The sequence below is a fragment of the Oncorhynchus keta genome, chromosome 24 (assembly GCF_023373465.1).
Source record: "Oncorhynchus keta strain PuntledgeMale-10-30-2019 chromosome 24, Oket_V2, whole genome shotgun sequence".
In the NCBI taxonomy this organism is placed as follows: Eukaryota; Metazoa; Chordata; class Actinopteri; order Salmoniformes; family Salmonidae; genus Oncorhynchus; species Oncorhynchus keta.
Genome location: NC_068444.1, coordinates 37,359,211 through 37,379,386, shown reverse-complemented (window position 1 = coordinate 37,379,386; position 20,176 = coordinate 37,359,211). Strand labels below are relative to the sequence as shown.

At 43.1% G+C, this 20,176-nt stretch overlaps 1 protein-coding gene across 3 annotated transcripts in view; it reads left to right on the top strand.

Annotated features, from left to right (window-relative positions):
- LOC118357496 (1-phosphatidylinositol 4,5-bisphosphate phosphodiesterase epsilon-1-like) overlaps positions 1–17,931 on the top strand; it is an 87,241-nt gene extending 69,310 nt beyond the window's left edge. For all 3 annotated transcript variants that reach the window (XM_035734645.2, XM_052478275.1, XM_035734644.2), the window contains exons 21-31: positions 816–940; positions 1,126–1,243; positions 1,571–1,693; positions 5,558–5,851; positions 7,114–7,277; positions 8,683–8,944; positions 9,220–9,338; positions 9,495–9,623; positions 9,733–9,930; positions 14,245–14,439; positions 14,949–17,931. In XM_035734645.2, the coding sequence (XP_035590538.1) occupies positions 816–940; positions 1,126–1,243; positions 1,571–1,693; positions 5,558–5,851; positions 7,114–7,277; positions 8,683–8,944; positions 9,220–9,338; positions 9,495–9,623; positions 9,733–9,930; positions 14,245–14,400 (1,688 nt within the window). In that variant the 3' untranslated portion in view covers positions 14,401–14,439; positions 14,949–17,931. The remainder of the gene's footprint in view (positions 1–815; positions 941–1,125; positions 1,244–1,570; positions 1,694–5,557; positions 5,852–7,113; positions 7,278–8,682; positions 8,945–9,219; positions 9,339–9,494; positions 9,624–9,732; positions 9,931–14,244; positions 14,440–14,948) is intronic.
- The last annotated feature ends 2,245 nt before the right edge of the window (positions 17,932–20,176 follow it).

Here is a 20,176-nt window from a genome sequence, read left to right as displayed (position 1 = left end):
GTGCCGTGGGCCCGGGTACTGTACGCTTTGCATGTTTCCCTTGCTTACCTGCTTGCTGGGGTGAAATCAAGGCTTTTACTGTACCAAGGGGGGGTTACTAGGTAGGTTAGAATTCTAGAACTTGACATTGTGATTGAGGGTAATTGTAGTATTAAACTGCAGAGGGAGTAAGGTTAAAGCTGAAGAGCTTGTGGGTTGATGGCTGATGATCTGTTTGGTTCTGTGTTGTCAGTACACACAGGGCCAGTTTAGTGTAAATACACCCCCCCATCTGCACTGCTGTGTCTTGATATGTACGTCCTGACCTTGCTAGTGACACTGGCTCATCAGAGAGAGAAACCCAAGACATCTGGTTTATCAGGCCCCTGTCGAAACATGGAGCGGTGGTGGTGAAAATCACTAGCCCACTCCACTACCTCTGTGGATAGGCTCTCACCAGCCACCACACGTAACCAGAGCAGTGTGAGACAGACCCACAACACAACACTGAAACTGCACTGAACCAGTGTGATTCCTGCAGTAAAATAACTGTTATGATGCAGTGGTGGAAATCATCTTTGAGTGATCCATTGCTGACATCAAATCTGTTTACAGTCGTGTATTTTATCCTGCTGTGTGTGGGCGAGAGAAGAGCTGAAGGCTCAAACTCCCAGCTCTTTGTTAACAGACATTGCGTTGCATTTTGGGATTTGTGGTTTCAAAAGGAAGATTAAATGTGAAGCCATTGAATAACATTACATTGGAAGCAGTCATTTGAGTAATTCAAGCTGTTCTGTCTGACTCCCTCAGTCAAAGACAATGGTTTTGTTTCTCAGATAACATCCTGAATGATAAACCAGAAAGGAAGTCATCTGGTGACAAGGAAGACCATCCCATCACTGATGAGATGGCCAAGAGGATGAAGAAAGCAGACAATGCTGTAACCAAGTACAAAGGGAAGGTGGGTTTCACCTCTGACCTCTAGTCTCTGAGCCAGGAGAGACCATCGAGATAAAACTGATCTTAAATATTAACTACGAGACACCAGGCCTACAGTATATAAACGCTTGACAAATGCACCCTAAATGTATATTTTTCCCTAGAAGTAATCCCAGATCTGAATCACTGACTCTCTTCCTACCCCAGGTATTTGACATAGAGCTGGAAGAAGAGTTATATCCCCCACAGAACAAGAAGGAGAGTCGACAGATCGCTCAGGAGCTCTCTGACCTCATCATCTACTGCCAGGCCGTCAAGTTCCCTGGTAGTCCTACCTTTAATTCAGTTCAATTAACTTTACTATATGGCTCATTCCAGCATGGAAATGGTTTATGTTCAGAATTTTTATTCTGCCTGATGATTTTCCCAACCGAAAGAGAGAGCGATGAATGTTCACAAAGGAGTAAAACAGGGCTCTGAATTGATTGTAAATTAGAATCGGGTGCACATCTTCTAGGGGTATAATTCTCCAGAACACAGCCAGAACAAACAAGTAACATTAAACCAGCATGAGAAAGGGAAGGGAAGCGTGATGGTGCCCTTGTCTTACACTCTCATCTGTCGCTTTCTTTCTGTGTGTGGGGGGAAACAGGCCTCTCCACCCTCTCTCATTCAGCCTCTGGCAAAAGAAAAGACAGAAAGAACAAGAAGTCCGTCTTTGGCATGGATCCTGGTCGTAGTGGAGGCAGCCCCAGGGAGGCGGTACCAGGGAAGGGTACGTATGGCCGAGCCTTTGAGCCAGACCCATAGACCTAGACCTGGAGCTGGGGGCGAGATGTGTAGGGACAGGTAAGGACACCCACATACAGACTCAGTCAGATTACCCCCCCCATTGGAACCAGCCTGTTAAAGGGATTGTTGGTTTTCCTTTATGGACTTTTTAGCATTTGTGGCACAAATCTTATTCAAGTCATGCGACCAATATAAGCATTTTGTTTCGCTCAACATGTTCAAATCATCTATAAGTGACTGAGTTTCACAGTCAATTTGTAGATACTTTCGTGTGATTTGGACATGCTAATATTGGTCCCATGACATGAATGGGTTTTGTGCCACAAATGCTCAAATGTTAGCATGTGGAAACAGTGCCAGGGGAAACTAAACCAAAGCAGGGATTGCTGTCAGACCTTGTCCATAGACTGCTTACAAGGTAAGGAAACCAATGTCATGTTGTAAGTTGGGTGGACTATCCCTTTAACTTTTCCATAAAATGGCCCTCTTAGTGTGCGCAGCTGCATTACAGAGTATAGTGAAAGATGCTGAGAGAAGCTGTGGAGTTTTTAAAGGGTTTGTAAAAAGGGTTGAAATGGAATTGTTAGAAACGGCATATCCTGGAGGCATGTTTTTTCTGTCTCTGCACTGAGGCTTGGCAGAGAGTTTGAATAGCTGTGTAGCTAATGCCTCTTTCATGATCAATCATAACCCTTCGAAAGGTTCAGGTAACTTCCGAAGTAAAGGAAACCCTTCACTATGGTGTTGGCCCACAACCAGCCACCAGAACAGCTTCAGTGTACCTTGGCATAGATTCTATACGTGTCTAACTATTGGAGGGATGAGACACCATTCTTCCATGAGAAATTCCATCATTTGGTGTTTTGTTGATGGTGGTGTAAAACGCTGTCTCAGGCACCGCTCCAGAATCTCCCATAAGTGTTCAATTGGGTTAACTGAGAAGGCCATGACATATGGCTTACATCATTTTCATGCTCCTCAAACTATTCGGTGACCACTTGTGCCCTGTGGATGGGAGGGCATTGTCATCTAGAGGTGTGAACATTTAAACATTTATTTACCACGGATATAAGGCGCCAGTGAGTGAGACAGGGAAGTGACATTACAAAGTCCTGTATGGCAGTACTTTGAGAAGTTAAATGAGATGGTGGTGAAATAAATGTCAACTTTGCTAGGTGGAATTGAGCTACAGTGGCAGTACAGGTGCCATGCTTAACCATCTGAAAGGGAGACTCAACCTGTTGTTGACTGCAGTAATCACAGCACTGAGTACAGAAATAATTGCAGTTGAAATGCAGCCATTGCCAATGGTAGAGGATGTTTGCTTCAATGCCCTGATGGCATATATAGAACCAGACTACAGGATGCCTTAACGGCCCAGATGTTAAAACATGGTACAGTCGTGACCAAAGGTTTTGAGAATGACGAAAAATATTAATTTCCACAAAGTTTGCTGCTTCAGTATCTTTAGATATTTTGTCAGATGTTACAATGGAATACTGAAGTATAAGTACAAGCATTTCATAAGTGTCAAAGGCTTTTATTGACAATTACATGAAGTTGATGCAAAGAGTCAATATTTGCAGTGTTGACCCTTGTTTGTCAAGACCTCTGCAATCCGTCCTGGCATGCTGTCAATTAACTTCTGGGCCACATCCTGACTACTGGCAGCCCATTCTTGCATAAGCAATGTTGGAGTTTGTCAGAATTTGTGGGTTTTTGTTCGTCCACCTGCCTTTTGAGGATAAGGTCTGGGGAGTTTCCTGGCCATGGACCCAAAATATCGATGTTTGTTTCCCCGAGCCACTTAGTTATCACTTTTGCCTTATGGCAAGGTGCTCCATCATGCTGGAAAATGCATTGTTCGTCACCAAACTGTTCCTGGATGGTTGGGAGAAGTTGCTCTCTGAGGATGTGTTGGTACCATTCTTTATTCATGGCTGTGTTCTTAGGCAAAATTGTGAGTGAGCCCACTCCCTTGGCTGAGAAGCAAACCCACACATGAATGGTCTCAGGATGCTTTACTGTTGGCATGACACAGGACTGATGGTAGTGCTCACCTTGTCTTCTCCGGACAAGCTTTTTTCCGGATGCCCAAACAATTGGAAAGTGGATTCATCAGAGAAAATGACCCCAGTCCTCAGCAGTCCAATCCCCGTCTGTACATTTTGCAGAATATCAGTCTGTCCCTGATGTTTTTCCTGGAGAGAAGTGGCTTCTTTGCTGCCCTTCTTGACACCAGGCAATCCTCCAAAAGTCTTTGCATCACTGTGCGTGCAGATGCACTCACACCTGCCTGCTGCCATTCCTGAGCAAGCTCTGTACTGGTGGTATCCGATCCCACAGCTGAATCAACTTTAGGAGACGGTCCTGGAGCTTGCTGGACTTTCTTGGGCGCCCTGAAGCCTTCTTCACAACAATTGAGCCACTCTCCTTGATGTACTTGATGATCCGATAAATGGTTGATTTAGGTGCGATCTTACTGGCAGCAATATCCTTGCCTGTGAAGCCCTTTTTGTGCAAAGCAATGATGACGGCACGTGTTTCCTTGCAGGTAACCAAAGGTTGACAGAGGAAGGAGAATGATTCCAAGCACCACCCTCCTTTGGAAGCTTCCAGTCTGTAATTCAAACTCAATCCGCATGACAGTGTGATCTCCAGCCTTGACCTCGTCAACACTCACACCTGTGTTAGCGAGAGAATCACTGACATGATGTCAGCTGGTCCTTTTGTGGCAGGGCTGAAATGCAGTGGAAATGTTTTTGGGGGATTCAGTTCATTTGCATGGCAAAGAGGGACTTTGCAATTAATTGCAATTAATCTGATCACTCTTCATAACATTCTGGAGTATAAGCAAATTGCCATCATACAAACTGAGGCAGCAGACTTTGAAAATGTATATTTGTGACATTCTCTAAACTTTTGGCCACAACCGTACATTGATTGCTCTGCAAGTACAAAGTGTGAGCTCTCCTACACCGTACTACGTGGAGTTAACAGATTGTTGGGCTTCTATGAACATGCTGTCATACATCACTGCAACGAGCCATCACATTGATGAGAAGTGGGACATGAAGTACTGACAACTGAGAACATGGAGGGAAGGGACACAGCAGAGAACCTATAATGGCATTACGTAACATCGTTGCTGAGTGGGTGGGGGACAGCAGTAAGGTGAGCGCTGTCTGGTAGGTAGCCAGGGTAGATTGAGCTGCTTTGCAGGACCATATCGGAATCGTGAATTCACTTCATTTTAGGAATTTTTTTTCTTATGGTTTTAATCACGTGTCAAACTCATTCCATGGAGGGCCGAGTGTCTGCGGGTTTTCACTCCTCCCTTGTACTTGATTGATGAAAATAAGATTACTAATTAGTAAGGAACTCTCCTCACCTGGTTGTCTATCTTCATAAAAAAAGAGGGCAGTTTAAACGTTCAGAAATGTTTTACATTTGCCACATCCCAATTGTCATCCTATAGGGCCAAAGGTAGTCAAATAACAGCCTGACCAGCATTTTTATACATGACCCTAAGCATGATGGGATGGATGTTAATTTCTTAATTAACTCAGGAATCACACCTGTGTGGAATTACCTGCTTTCAATATACTTTGTATCTCTGATTTACTCAAGTGTTTTCATTATTTTGGCAGTTACCTGTACTATTTGGGTTAGTTAAATGTTAGTGTTACATTGTCTTACTATCCTGGGAAAAAGCTTCTTTTTTTTTAAGTGTTCAAATCGTTATTTGAGCTGTCCTTTTTTCTGCTCCCTTTTCACTGCTATCGCTCTGGATAAACGTATCCGCCAAATGACTAGATTGTAAATGTGTAACTGTTTCCCTCTCCAGGTAGCGTGGAGGGCAGCCGTCTGAGCTGGGAAGAGCAGACATCGCCCGTGCTCAGCCCCAATGCCTCAGTGAGTGCCGTCATCCACACTCCCAAGTGCTACCACATCTCCTCTGTCAACGAGAACACTGCCAAGCGCCTGTGCCGCCGCAATTCAGAGAAGCTGATCCAGCACACCACCTGCCAGCTGTTAAGGACCTACCCGGCCGCCACACGCATCGACTCAGCCAACCCCAACCCTCTACCGTTCTGGCTACACGGCATACAAGTGGTGGCTCTCAATTATCAGAGTGATGGTAAGGACATGGAGAGGAGTCTTACTGATAAGGTTGGTCCAGTTTAGTCCCTGGACGTTACTATGCTCAATGGAGATTTTTCATTGCAAATGATTTTTAGTCCAGGACCAGGCTGGGACTTTATCTGGGTATGGGGAAATAACCAGGCTGGGACTTTATCTGGGTATGTGGAAATAACCAGGCTGGGACTTTATCTGGGTATGGGGAAATAACCAGGCTGGGACTTTATCTGGGTATGGGGAAATAACCCCTAAACAAAAATATGAATGCAACATGCAATAATTTCAAAGATCTCACTGAGTTACAGTTCATAAGAGGAAATCAGTCAAATGAAATCAATAAATTAGGCTCTGGTGGACATTCCTGCAGTCAGCATGTCAATCGCACGCTCCCGCGAGATGTGTGACATTGTGTTGTACGACAACACTGTGCATTTTAAGGTGGCCTTTTCTTGTCCCCAGCACAAGGTGCGCCTGTGTAATGATTATGCTGTTTAAACAGCTTATTGACATGCCACACCTGTCAGGTGGATGGATTATCTTGGCAACGGAAAAATGCTCACTAACAGGGATGTAAACAAGTTTGTGTACAAAATATGAGCAAAAAAAGCTTTATGTGCATATGAAAATTATCTGTGATCGTTTATTTCGGCTAATGGGTGCAATAATTTATATGTTGTATTTTTGTTCAGTGTCGTCTTTAACTAGGTAATTTTGTACCCTGGTCAGGTGACATGGTCAGGAAAAACTCAGGGCCCTACTTACAACTTATGAACTCTTAACTTTTCAAGAAACTCTAGTTGCCTATTCATTGGAAATGGCTTGGACAGGGTACAATATGACCGTGTGGAGATGTATTGGGGATGTTGGGGATGTCTTGCATGTCATTGCTCATTTCTCTGTAACGGGGAGCTCTGACCTGGGCAGCACTGAGTCAACTCGGTACGCTGGCCATGGTCGTGATGCTGATAGGCCATCATTGTAACTAAGAATTTGTTCTTAACGGACTTGCCTAGTTAAAGAAGTAAATAAAACATGCATTTTACAGGCTTGTCTGTTTTACACATTGATAAAGCCTAGTTGCAGATTTGCAAGCTATGTATATCCACTCACCTGTGCCAATTTACAAACTAAAATTAGGATAAGTGATGCTTGTGAAACAATGGATGGTCTGCTGTTGTCTGTTTCCTTACTCTTTCTCCTTTCTCATTCTCACCACCTTCTCTCTTTCACTCTCTCCGTCGCCACCTCTGCTCTCTCCAGACCTGCCCATGCAGTTGAACACGGCTCTGTTTGAGGCAAATGGGCATTGTGGATATGTCCTGAAACCTCCAGTGCTGTGGGATCGCAGCTGTCCCCTCTACCAGCAACTCTGCTCCCTGGAGAGAGACGTGGAGAGCATAAGCCCAACACTCTACTCTCTGACTGTGAGTACACACAAACACACCCACTCCCCTCCATATGTGGACTGCTAAATCCATTTTTGGCTCTCTACTTCATAGGCTCGATACTACTTTTGGATTTGAGATCAAATGTTTCATATGAGGTGACAGTACAGAATGGCATCTTTTTATGTGAGGGTATTTTCATACAAATCTGTTATACTGTTTACAAATTAAAGCACTATGTATCTTGTCCCTCCCCTCCCATTTTGAAAAAGTATGTGGACAAATTTGCTTTATTGTCAAAAGTTTAGTATTTTGTCCCATATTCCTTCCACGCAATGAATACATCAAGCTTGTGACTACAAACTTATTGGATGTATTTCCAGTTTGTTTTGATTGTGTTTTGGATTCTATTTTGTCTAATAGGAACTGAATGGATATGAACATATGTAGGGGAGTGTACATGGATGCACACAAGCAAGCATGCGAGCATACACATTTTATAAAAAAATATCTATTTTACCCTTATTTTTCAAAGTATGTTGACTGAGAACACATTCTCATTTACAGCAAAGTCCTGGGGAATAGTTACATGGGAGATGAATGATCCAATTGGAAGCTGGGGATGATTAGGTGGACATGATAGCTAGATAGGGAATTTAGTCAGGACATCGGGGTTAACACCCCTATGATAAGTGCCATGAGCTCTTTAGTGACCACAGAGAATCAGTACAGCTGTTTAACGTCCCATCCGAAAGATGGCACCCGACACAGGGCATTGTCCCCAATCACTGCCCTGGGGCATTGGGAAAGTTTTTTTGTACATTTTAGACCTCCTCATGGCCCTCCAGCAGCATCTGGTCTCCCATCAAGGGATCATCCCTGCTTAGCTTCAGAGGCAAGCCAGCAATGGGATGCAGGGTGGTATGCTGCTGGGAGTACACACACACAATCTCTCCCCCTCTAGGGATACACAGACACTCAACCCATCAAAAACTTATTTTAAAATGTAGCCAAACACACTTCAATATGACCCATATACTGGTCTCTCTCACTAACTACCCTGCTGGGTACACACACTCACACTTACCCAAAGCACTCCCATCGGGCTCTTCAACCTAGTTTTGATGGGTTTATTGGAGATATTTGCACCATATATACAGTATGATTTCTCTATTTGAGACAAGGACACCACCCAATTAATCTTCTGCAATAGTTAATGGGAAAAGAGGTAGTAAAACGAGTTGTGTAAACAGATGTTTAATTTCTTATAAAAATCTGTCAGGAATATGACATACAGTAAGTATTATAAAGTATTATGTAAAACAGAGTAATGTAATTACACGTGTAATGCCAAGTATCTGTCTTATAGTGGATTGAGATGATTGAATACAGTTTTGATATGCAGTATATAATGAATAAAAGGTGTCCTTTCCCCCTCTGTCAGATTGTGTCTGGGCAGAACGTGTGCCCTGCCATCGGCGCGGGCAGCCCCTGTGTGGAGGTGGAAGTGATGGGCATGCCCGTGGACAGCTTCCAATTCCGCACCAAGCCCATCCACCGCAACGCACTCAACCCCATGTGGTCAGAGCACTTCCGATTCCCCGTGCACTTTGAGGACGCCTGCTTCCTGCGCATCGCTGTGGTCGAGAACAACAGCTACCAGACCACTGCTCAAAGGATTCTGCCCCTACGGGCCCTCAAACCAGGTGAGGGAGAAGATGAGGGGTAGAGGTGGAGTGGAGAAGAGGAGGAAGAAAGTGACTACATTAAACTTCTATTTACACTTGAAATATTCCTGACAATTTTTTTCTCAAGTATACACATCAATAGCATGTAACCTATTAATAGATAATTGAACAATAATATTTAGCAACATGCTATGTACAGAGTTTGCTAGCAGCTACAGCACGGCATGTTGCCAGGTAATATACATTTCTACTCCCTGTTCTTAATGTCTGTGGTTGGTTGTCTGTTGTTCCAGGCTATAGACACATCCAGCTGAGGACGCAGCACAACGAGCCCCTGGAGGTGTCCAGTCTGTTCATCTATAGCCGCAGAGTAGAGGAGAGCCCCACCGGCACAGCCCTGCCTGCTGCCATGGTAACACACACACACACACACCTGAGGAGCAGCTAGGGATTGCTTATATTATTGTAGCTCTTCGAACTGCATCTGATGAGCTAATTAGCTAGTAACCTTAAAATACATGTAAGGACTATGTAAATATCTATCTACAACACTGTATTTCCCTGGCAGCTGTTTAGTTCTGAGGAGCGGAGGGCAGCCCAGCAGCACAAAGTGACGGTCCACGGTGTGCCAGGTCGAGAGCCTTTCACTGTAGTGTCTGTGAAAGAGCAGACCACCGCCGGACAGCTACTGGACACGGTCAGTCCCAGCACACCCACCCATAGGAAAATGTACCCACACAAAAACACCAGACCCGCCACGCTCTCAGTTCATAGTGGCCTATCTATTTCTCCTCTCCCCACTTTAGTTGCTGATGTCCACAGATGGTGCCAGTGAGTACTTCCTTTGTGAGGAGAAGGTGTCACTGGGGAAGGAGCGCAGTGACCGTAAGAGGTGTCCTCAGCAGCGCCCCGTAGCCCCTGAGGAGGAGATCATCAGGGTTATCAACAGCTGGCAGCCAGAAGAGGGATATGTGGGCAGAATCTGCCTTAAAACCAAGGAAGAGGTACTACTTTATTCAACGGAAATTTCCCATGACTGCTGTAGAGTCAAGCTATTTTAATGAGAAACCCGGTCAAGCAAATACTGTATTTTTTAAAATTAATTTCTTCATTCTAAGTGCCCCGTCCTGGGGTTATATTATGAAATACACACTACTTTCCTTTCATATACAGTAGACGGGTTAGCTGACAACGTCATGAAATCGATGCGTGCGCGTCGATGGGGTTGTGATTCTGGACAGTCGGATAGCTAACAACAATGACAAGAAGCTGCCACGTGGGGAATCGTAGATGGCTCGTTTCAGCTCGTTGCATCTCATTGATACCATGTCTTGTTTTTAGGTCTACTGTATGCTAATATGCCAAAAAATGTGCTAGCTGGATAAGAAACAACTGTAACAATTTGAGACAAGTGCTCATTGTGCAATTTATATCTTTTTTTATAATGATATGGAGAGGAAGTACAGCTTCAATATTGTCAACCATCCCTCGATTCTAAGCCAACCCTGCCGAAATTTCTCCACAGTTGCACACGCATTGGTTTTGTTGCTTATAGGGAAAATAAGTGGTGGGCCGACCGAAAAAATGTGATGTTGATCAATCCGTGTCGAGGGAGGAGCTGATTTTATTTTGTATATGACAGTGAAATGTTGTTGTGACTAAAATGTATTTGTGCTTGTTTTCTTTTCTACTAATGTAAAGTTGTGTAACTGTGATGGACCACACACTCCATCACAGTAGGTGGTGCTATGCACCTTAAACAATTGTTTGCGGACCGCCATTATACCGAAGAAGAAATCATAAGCTGCTGTCTGTGTGATGATGATGATGATAAAATCTAGCTAGCTCCCAAAGACTAAAATAAGATAAATATATTGTTTCATATGCAGACATATGATGCTAGAGTCTGACACAACTTGCTTAGGCAGGGAGGGAGAGACATTTTCCAAGCTTCAGTGCATTAACTGTTTTCCAAAATTTAGATGGATCACCAGCAGAGTCTGAGATAAAACTTAGAAAGTAGCAGGATTTGGCTTTCTTAATTGAGGAGGTTCATCTATTTCTCAATTGCCTGAAAAGCTGCCAATCAGCTACACAGTACATTTTTCTAGCCTTGGCTCAGGCCTGATTTCTCATTCTAACAAGTTCTGAAAGTTCTATAGAGACCAAAGGATTTGTTCTGTTTTTTACTCTAAGGCGTTTAACGGGTGTGTGTTTGTCTGCCAGAGAGATGAAAAATAGATAACATAGCTAATTCAGGGTCAGGCATGCAGCTGACTCAAAGTAATAGGCCTACACTTTTATTTTTATGTATCTTTACAGTGGCTTGTGAAAGTATTCACCCCCTTTGGCATTTTTCCTATTTTGTTGCCTTATAACCTGGAATTAAAATTGATTGTATATCATTTGATTTACACAGCATGCCTACCACTTTGATCTGTGGGCTTCCCATTTAGACGAGCTGATTCATGGGCTTCCCATTTGGGCTAACCGTAACAGAGGGAAGTGTATGGGCATAAGATTATTACTGACAATACCACTGGCAATGATTATCTGTAGCAGTATGATGATAATAATGTGGGAATGGGAAGAATTACCTGAGCAGGGGTTGGGCTGTTGTTGAGTCAATGTTTTATAAGAGCCTCCTCGGGTAAGAAACTTTGCCCCTCCTATTTGGTTGCAAGCCATCCTCCTTGTTAAACTGGGGCCTCTCCCAGAAGTGGTCAAAATTGTCAATGTACTCAAAATCTACTGAGGAACATTAGGATTTAAGCCAGTAGTGTAGCCAGAGTAGATGACTAAAGTGTTCCATTCCGCAACCTGTTGTTGGTTTCGGCCCGGAAATTAGAACCTGCTTGTCTGTCTCCTTTAGGCTGCCTGTGAGCACTCTGAAGTCAGCTTTTAATTGCTCCGACTTATGAAGATTGATGTAGTTTGTACCGACAGGAATTGACTACTGTGTAAGCATTCGGGTGCTCCATCACAGCAAGGACCTGGTGATCTATGTCCTGAACATGGGCTGCAGGGAAGCAGAGGGTCCTTGCTTCCGTGACCACCCTAACTATGGAGCTTCCTATAACTACCACTAGAGGATGAGAGTGTCCCTGCGAGTGTATGGAACGTGCTCTGGGGTCTGCTCCAGTGGACAGCCCAGCTCAGTAACCCAGGACCAGATCCAGAGGAGCTTGCTCTCGTTACTGCGGTGGAATGGGAAGGACGGTTAGAGCGGCGGAGGGCCCTGTTGGAGACGGAGCTCAGAGCCTTGAAACAAAAGATATATATATATTTAACCTTTATTTAACTAGGCAAGTCCGTTAAGAACAAATTCTTATTTACAATGAGGGCCTAGGAACTGCCTTGTTCAGGGGCATAAGGACAGATTTTTACCTTGTCAGCTCGGGGATTTGATCTAGCAACCTTTCGGGTACTGGCCCAATGCTCTAACCACTAGGCTACCTGCCGCCCCTACTTCCTGGTCATTTGACATGAAGGAACCACTCATGTATGGGGACACGCTCCAGCAGAGACGTTAGGGTTAGGCTAAAGTTGTCACTTTGGTGACAAGAGTTGTTGACAGCTAGATGGCGCTGTACTCATCTAGCCACAACCGTACAAACCATCAGTCCCGACAAAATCATCAGTGCCATAAAACCAGAACTACTAATGCTTATTATCCCTCGCATCCCATTCCTTCCCGACAGATTCTATGGTGCAAGTTAGATTTACGTAGATCTGTCCACGAGAGATTAATTGAGATGTTGTCTCACGGAGAATGATAGTCTTCAGGATTATAGAAAGCAGTTTGGTAAGGAATGTTTGAATTTCATATACTTAACATTCAGTTAATGTGTATTAATTGATGTGGTTCAAATGATTAACTTTCCTCGTAACCTTTTAAAAGTTGAAGGTGCCCAAATCTGCCAATTCATTATTCTACTAACTATGACTGAGTGTGAGACATGTTTTACATAATGTCATGCATATGCAGTGGGGTCCGAAATGATTTGCACCCACTGACGTACCGGACATAATCGCAGCCCGTGCACCTGTCATCAATGACAATTTTTATTTTTTTCTATATGTATACTGAATAGAAATCTAAATGCGACAAGCAACAATTTCAAATATTTTACTGAGTTAGTTCATATAAGAAAATCAGTCAATTGAAGTAAATAAATTAGGCCCTAATCTATGGATTTCACATAACTGGGAATACAGATACCTTTAAAAATATATATATATATTTTTAAGTAGAGGTGTGGATCAGAAAACCAGTCTGGTGTGACCACCATTTGCCTCATTCAGTGCGACATATCTCCTTCGCATAGAGTTGATCAGGCTGTTGATTCTGGTCTGTGGAATGTTGTCCTACTCTTCAATGGGTGTGCAAAGTTGCTGTATATTGGCGGGAACTGGAACACTCTGTTGTACACGTCGATCCACAGCATCCCAAACATGATCAATGGGTGACATGTCTGAGTATGTAGGCCATGGAAGAACTGGGACATTTTCAGCTTCCAGGAATTGTGTACAGACCCTTGCGACATGGGGCTGTGCATTATCATGCTGAAACATGAGGTGATGGGGCGGATTAATGGCACGACAATGGGCCTCATGATCTCGTCATACTATCTCTGTGCATGAAAATTGCCATGGATAAAATATAATTGTGTTCGTTGGCCGTAGCTTATGCTTGCCCATACCATAAGCCAACCGCCACCATGGGACACTGTTCACAATGTTGACATCGGCAAAACGCTCACCCACACGACACCATACACGTGGTCTGCGGTTGTGAGGCCGGTTGGACGTACTGCCAATTTCTCTAAAACAATGTTGGAGGTGGTTTATGATAGAGAAATGAACATTCAATTCTTTGGCAACAGCTCTGGTGGATATTCATGCAGTCAGCACACTCAAACTTTAGACTATGGAATCTGTGAAATTGTGCACATTTTAGTGCCATTTTATTCTCCCCAGCACAAGTTGCACCTATGTAATGATCATGCTGTTTAGTCAACTTCTTGATTTGCCACTCCTGTCAGGTGGATGTATTATCTTGGCAAATGAGAAATGCTCACTAACAGGGATGTAAACAAATGTAGACACAAAATTTGAGATACATTTCTGGGATGTTTTTATTTCAGCTCATGAAACATGGGACTAACACTATACATGTTGTGTTTATATTTTTGTTCAGTAATATACGAACATAACACACCCACATCAAACCACAAGTTCAAGTGATTATTGTTGCTCCTTAGAATTCTTGCTTTTATCAGAAATAACTTTGACTGCGTGTGTGCGTGCGCACTCAGATGGCCCATGAGGACGAGACGTTTGCCAGCGAGCTGAAGAAACTGACGAGTTGCAGCCAGAGCGTCGTTGCCCCGGCTGCACAAGAGAGCAGTCACAGTAAGGATGAAAGCAGCAGGGCAGCATACGGGCTGCCTCTGACTGAGACCCGTGAGTGAGATGCTCGGTCTGCAGTGTATGGATGGAGTCCCCAGAAGGTACAGAAGTCCCTACTGTTACCTATTGTCTTTACAACTAGGGCTTATTGGCCCTAGTAGCCCCCATCTTTTTCGTCTCCTCCTTCTGGCCATGCCTATAAATGTCTTCCACAGTCAGTTTTCCTTTTTCAATCTCTTAACTTTTGACATCTTCATTTATTTACACAATATTTATAGAATGCCATTTTTATTTTTTACGCAATTATTTCTTGCCTCATTAATTAGGATAAATGAGTCACTCAGGGACAATGTCGAAGTCGATGTTATCTGCAGTGTTTCAAACAAAATGTTTATTTTAATATTGTATGTGTAGTATTTTATTATTATTATTATTATTATTGATATTTTAACAACTAGCATAACATAACACAATGACATCTATAGATTGATATGCATTAGTATGTTTGAATGGACAATGACATGGGCAGTTGTGTATTGCATATGAAGTTCTGTATACTCCAGATATGTCTGTCGTGCTGTTGTCCACTACTTCCCTCTCCCTTTTTCAGGGTCTCTCTCTATAGGACTCGAAGGCCTGGGTGGTGGAGGGCTGGGCAGATGCAGAGAGGCTCCTCCTGGGGGGTGGTGGCGGTCCTTGGGAGCAGGGCCCACACCGGCTATCTGACCACCTTAGAGCGCACCAGTATTCCTGAACACACCATGATGAGTTGAGTTAGTCCCTCCCGTGAGTAAAGAGCTTCCCCCAGAAAGTCCCACCCCGGCTGGCTGGTAGAGTTGGATGGCGGCTCCAGGATGACGGTTCGGAGTGAAGGAAGGTCGTGTTATCTGCTGGGTTGTTAGCTGCCATCCCTCTGTGTTCATTAGGGTACACTGTAGCAAAACATTTTGCAACGGAAAAAGACGAGTGTTTCTTCTTGGACAAGTTTAGGTAGTTCCTCCTTGTTTCAGTCCATTTTATTATTGTTTGGTGCCTAATGAATACATCCCTGAAGTGGTGGCCGTTGCTGAACGCAGTTGCTGAATGCAGCAGCCAGCCTAACCCTGTTCAGCCTGTTTTTTTATTTTTAGAATGAATTTAGGCTTGATTCTTGGCCATGTTGTATCTTCTTCTACCCGCAGCTGAGTCATGGGCCTACTGTAGGCTGGTGTTGAATGTCTGCATGAACTCCAGACAGTGTATTTAGTTGAGGTGCGGGAAGCAGCAGTAGCTGCGGCTACCAGCCTTTCTCCTGCTAAGAATGAGGGCATTGTGAATGTGGCCAACAAGCTGGCTTGTTGTTTGATTCCCTACACAGGCAGCCCAATTCGGATCATTTGCCTAGTTATTGGCAAAATAGCTGATCTGATTGGTCAAAAGGCCAATTAGTGGGAAAAGAATAAAGCAGGCCTTATGTCCCAGTATTCGCAGTACTGTAATTTATAACTATATAGTTGTGTATTTGATGATATTCAGTGTTTTGCACGAAGTAGTTTTGCTGTTATATTCAGTATTTTTTATCGCCATTTTTCCCGATGGTTTATCTTGTTTGATATGAAAGAGTGCTCTTCAAAAGTATTGTAACGGTGACTGTTTTTGTTTTGGCTCCTTTCTCCTCCACTTTGGATTTGAAATTATACAATGATTATGAGGTTATTCAAGTGCGGACTGTCAGCTTGAATTTGAGGGTAAAAAATATTTTGGAGAATCTAATATGTTTCGAAACACTACATGAATGTGGATGCTACCGTTATTACGGATAGTCCTGAATGTATCGTAAAGTTAGACACACAAATATCATACCCCCAAAACAATGCTAACCTCCCCTGTTATTGTAATGGTGTGAGGTAAGCATGTCTTGGGGGTATGATATTTGTGCGTCTGTCTTACTCATCATTATTCATTATCCGTAATCATGGTAGCATCCACATTAATGTAGAAGTGTTAAGAAACATATTCAATTCTTATTTACAATAAAAGTGACACCAAAATGACAATGCATGATTTACCATTCATTCCTACTGGTCACAAAATAATCTGAAACACAACCGCGGCAAACTGCAAATCCATCCAAGTTTGTAGAGTTACAAGCTTGAAGTAATCATAGTCTGCTAGGAATATGGGACCAAATACTAAACGTTTGACTACTTGAGTACTCACTGTATGGTGTTTGATATGATATTTGAAAACAAAATGAGATTTTGGTTTCAAATTCAACTTGTCATTGCAGCAGGTCCAAGCGTATCAGCACTTGAGAAGCCCATCACCTCTTGATGTCAAAAGCAAGAGAGGTTTTCAAATACCCAGGTATAATTTATTTTTGTAAAACATCAAATCAAAAGTACATTTTTAAAGGGGCAATCAGCAATTCCTACATCCATTTTTGGACTAATAAATTGATCAGTACTCATTTGATTCTTGAATAATATAACTTTAATTTAAAGGCCTCATAAGCTTAGTTCAACTGTCGTACCCCATCAGAACCCAAAATATAAGCTTGTTTTACTCCAATGTTTGTAAACAAACCAAATGTAAACAAACTATATAGCCTGGAAACATGGTTTAGAGTTTAATTTTGATATCATGGTTGGTCAATCCTTGCATCCATAGCTCGGTCTATGAATTTGAGTGATTACATTTCTCCAGCCCCGTCCCTCAACTTTTAACCGAACCAGTGGGGGAGGCCGCTTTGCAATTGTTTTTACTGCTGATTGCCGCTTTAAAGTCATTTTGTTGATGTCTATTGGCGCACACACAACTATCATAATGTCAATACAGGGTTTAGCGATGTCTGATATTGTTCCCAAGTTGTTTATTGATGAAATTGATGATAGTATTATACTGAGTTGTCTACTAGGTGTTTTAACCTATGCCCATTTCAGTCTGTTGTCAGAAACTTGATTCAATGGGGGCCATGTTGTTTCCCTCCTTAATTTAGAATGTGATCACTAAGTGTGAGATTTGTAAAACAAAGTCAGTCTGTAGTTTTTTTCAACTTAGTATAAGTTTGTTTTAAAACTATGAAGGTGTGGCATTTCTAATTGAATGATTTATATTGTACTTGGTGTCTGATCATTGGTACTGCAAAAGTGTCAACTTCCTTATAGATCTCAATACACATTTCAGCCTCTCCCCCTGGGTCCATACAATCTCACAGCAAACAAAATGATGGGCTTTTATGCAGCGTCTGTATGAGATGTATAAATACTACAGTAGTTATAATACATAGTCCACTACACTCGTGCCCGTTTACGGGTTGAAAATGGCAGATTTAGTCACTGATAAGTGTCTAAATTGGAACACAGTGGCTGTACAGTAACATGCTATACATTACGTCAGAGCTCTGCGCTTCACAGCGCTGTGTGGGTTTTGAATGACAGCCGCTCTGAACTTGAGCACCGCACGTGACAAGAAGCTGCTCCCATCACTCCTGCTAATTGGGCAACTTTTGAAAATGTTTTGTCTCAGTGAGGGAAATGCTGTCAATCAAGAGGATTCAATGTATTTTGAAAGATGAGACGTTGATGATTATAATAAATACCGCTTTGATGTCATGCAAGCAAGCCAATGTGCACTTCACATTTCCATATCATAAAACTCATGTCATATACAGTGTTAATGTTTGATCACTGATGTAGTTACAATATGACATGGTGTCATACCCTGGGTTGTTCTGAACAGAATCTGTTTGTCTTTTGTGAAGAAAATTCACTGTGGAACACGCACCTGAATGCACCTTTTGACTCCTTTCTATGCGCACCAAAATTATGATCTGTTTCTCTGAATTGCCCTGTGTAAGACCAACACTTTTTAAAATCATATTTTATAACTTCGCTGGTCATGTTGGCAACCGAACAAGCTTATAAATGATGCCAACCTGACCCAGATTGAGATATATAATGGGCTGTTTTTGGATTGCGTAAACAACAGTAATTGTGTGATGGCGGGGATGCAGGGTTGTGTTCCAAACAAAACAAAAGTGTTTGCTCTAGTTTCTCAACAGCACAGCTTAGAGGGCTCAAAAAAGCACATTATCGTTGAAGACTGAATCAAAGTGCATTGAAATTACTTAGGAACTATGCACACTTGAGGTGTGTGGCCACTTGGAGACACCAATTAGTCCTCACTCAAACCGTTGTTTTAGGTTGCACCTACCCCATATTTTCCAATAATATTGTTATGTTACAGAATGTATCCAGAGTATTTTCAGATGTAGGTATCAACAACCGCAGTGAAAAGTACAGAAAATGTAAAGTGTTTGGTTGGAGTCAGTCTTGTGTCAAGGGAACTTTGGTCTTATAATTTTCCCATAATCATAATCTGTTGCCTTTCAATTGCTACCATGCATGTGCTTTTCATATTTCTTTTGTAAGAAACATTTCAATTTAACCCAATCAATGTAGGCCAATTCCCACGAGTGTAAATGGTTAAATGTCCAATATCAACAAATTTACAACCAATGAATGGGGTTGAGGGCATGGCTAAAATTGGTACAGAATTGGCACCGGAGTGTGAAATGTGATGGTTTTCAGCTATTTTCCTGCAATTCTATACAAATTGCAGGAAATGAACAAGTACCACAATGCCTACTTCCACATCGATGGTGCTGGAGTGGATCGGGTCGGGAGCTTCAAGTTCCTCAGTGTGTTCATATCACTAAGGAATTAACATGGTCCACACAGTTGTGGAGGCTGAAAAGATTTGGTATGATGCACAAAAAGTTATAATGCTGCACCATTGAGCATCTTGGCTGGCTGCATCACCTCTTGGTACGGCAACTGCAGGGCACCTGACTTCCAGGCACTACAGAGAGTGATGAGTACGGCCCAGTACATCCCTGGGTCCGAGCTCCCTGCCATCCAGGACCTCTATACCAGGCGGTGTTGAGGAAAATCCAAAAAATTCAGCCACCCAAGTCAGACTTATTTCGGAAACACTTGATACTCAGCGTCATAACATCATGACAGTCATAACCATGACTGCGGTAAATAAAAGGACATGATTTGGAAAGGCACACCTGTTTATATAAGGTCCTAAAGTTGACAGTGCATGTCAGAGAAAAAAACCAAGCTATGAAATCGAAGCAATTGTTCGTAAAGCCCCGAGACCAGATTGTGTCGAGGCACAGATCTGGGGAAGGGTACAAAAAAAATGACTGCAGCATTGAAGGTTCCCATGAAGATGGTGGCCTCCATCATTCTTAAATGCTCGCTTTTCTAGAGCTAGCTGCCCGGCCAAACTGAGCAATCAGGGGAGAAGGGCCTTGGTCAGGGAGGTGACCAAGAATCCAATGGTCATTCTGACAGAGCTCCAGAGTTCCTCGGTGGAGATGGGAGAACCTTCCAGAAGGACAACCGTCTCTGCAGGACTCCACCAATCAGAGCTTTATGGTAGACTGGCCAGATGGAAGACACGCATCAGTAAAAAGCACAGCCCTCTTGGAGTTTGCCAAAGGGCACATAAAGTACTCTGAAACAAGATTCTCTGGTCTGATGAAACCAAGATTGAAATCTTTGGCCTGCATGCCAAGCGTCACGACTGGAGGAAACCAGGCACCATCCCTACGGTTAAGCATGGTGGTGGCAGCATCATGCTGTGGGGGTGTTTTTCAAAGGCAGAGACTGGGAGACTAGTCAGGATCGAGGGAAAGCTGAAATGAAGCAAAGTACAGCAAGATCCTTGATGAAAACCTGCTCCAGAGTGCTCATGACCTCAGACTGGGGTGAAGGTTCACCTTCCAGACAACGACCCTAAGCACACAGCCAAGACAACGCAGGAGTGGTTTCGGGACAGATCTTT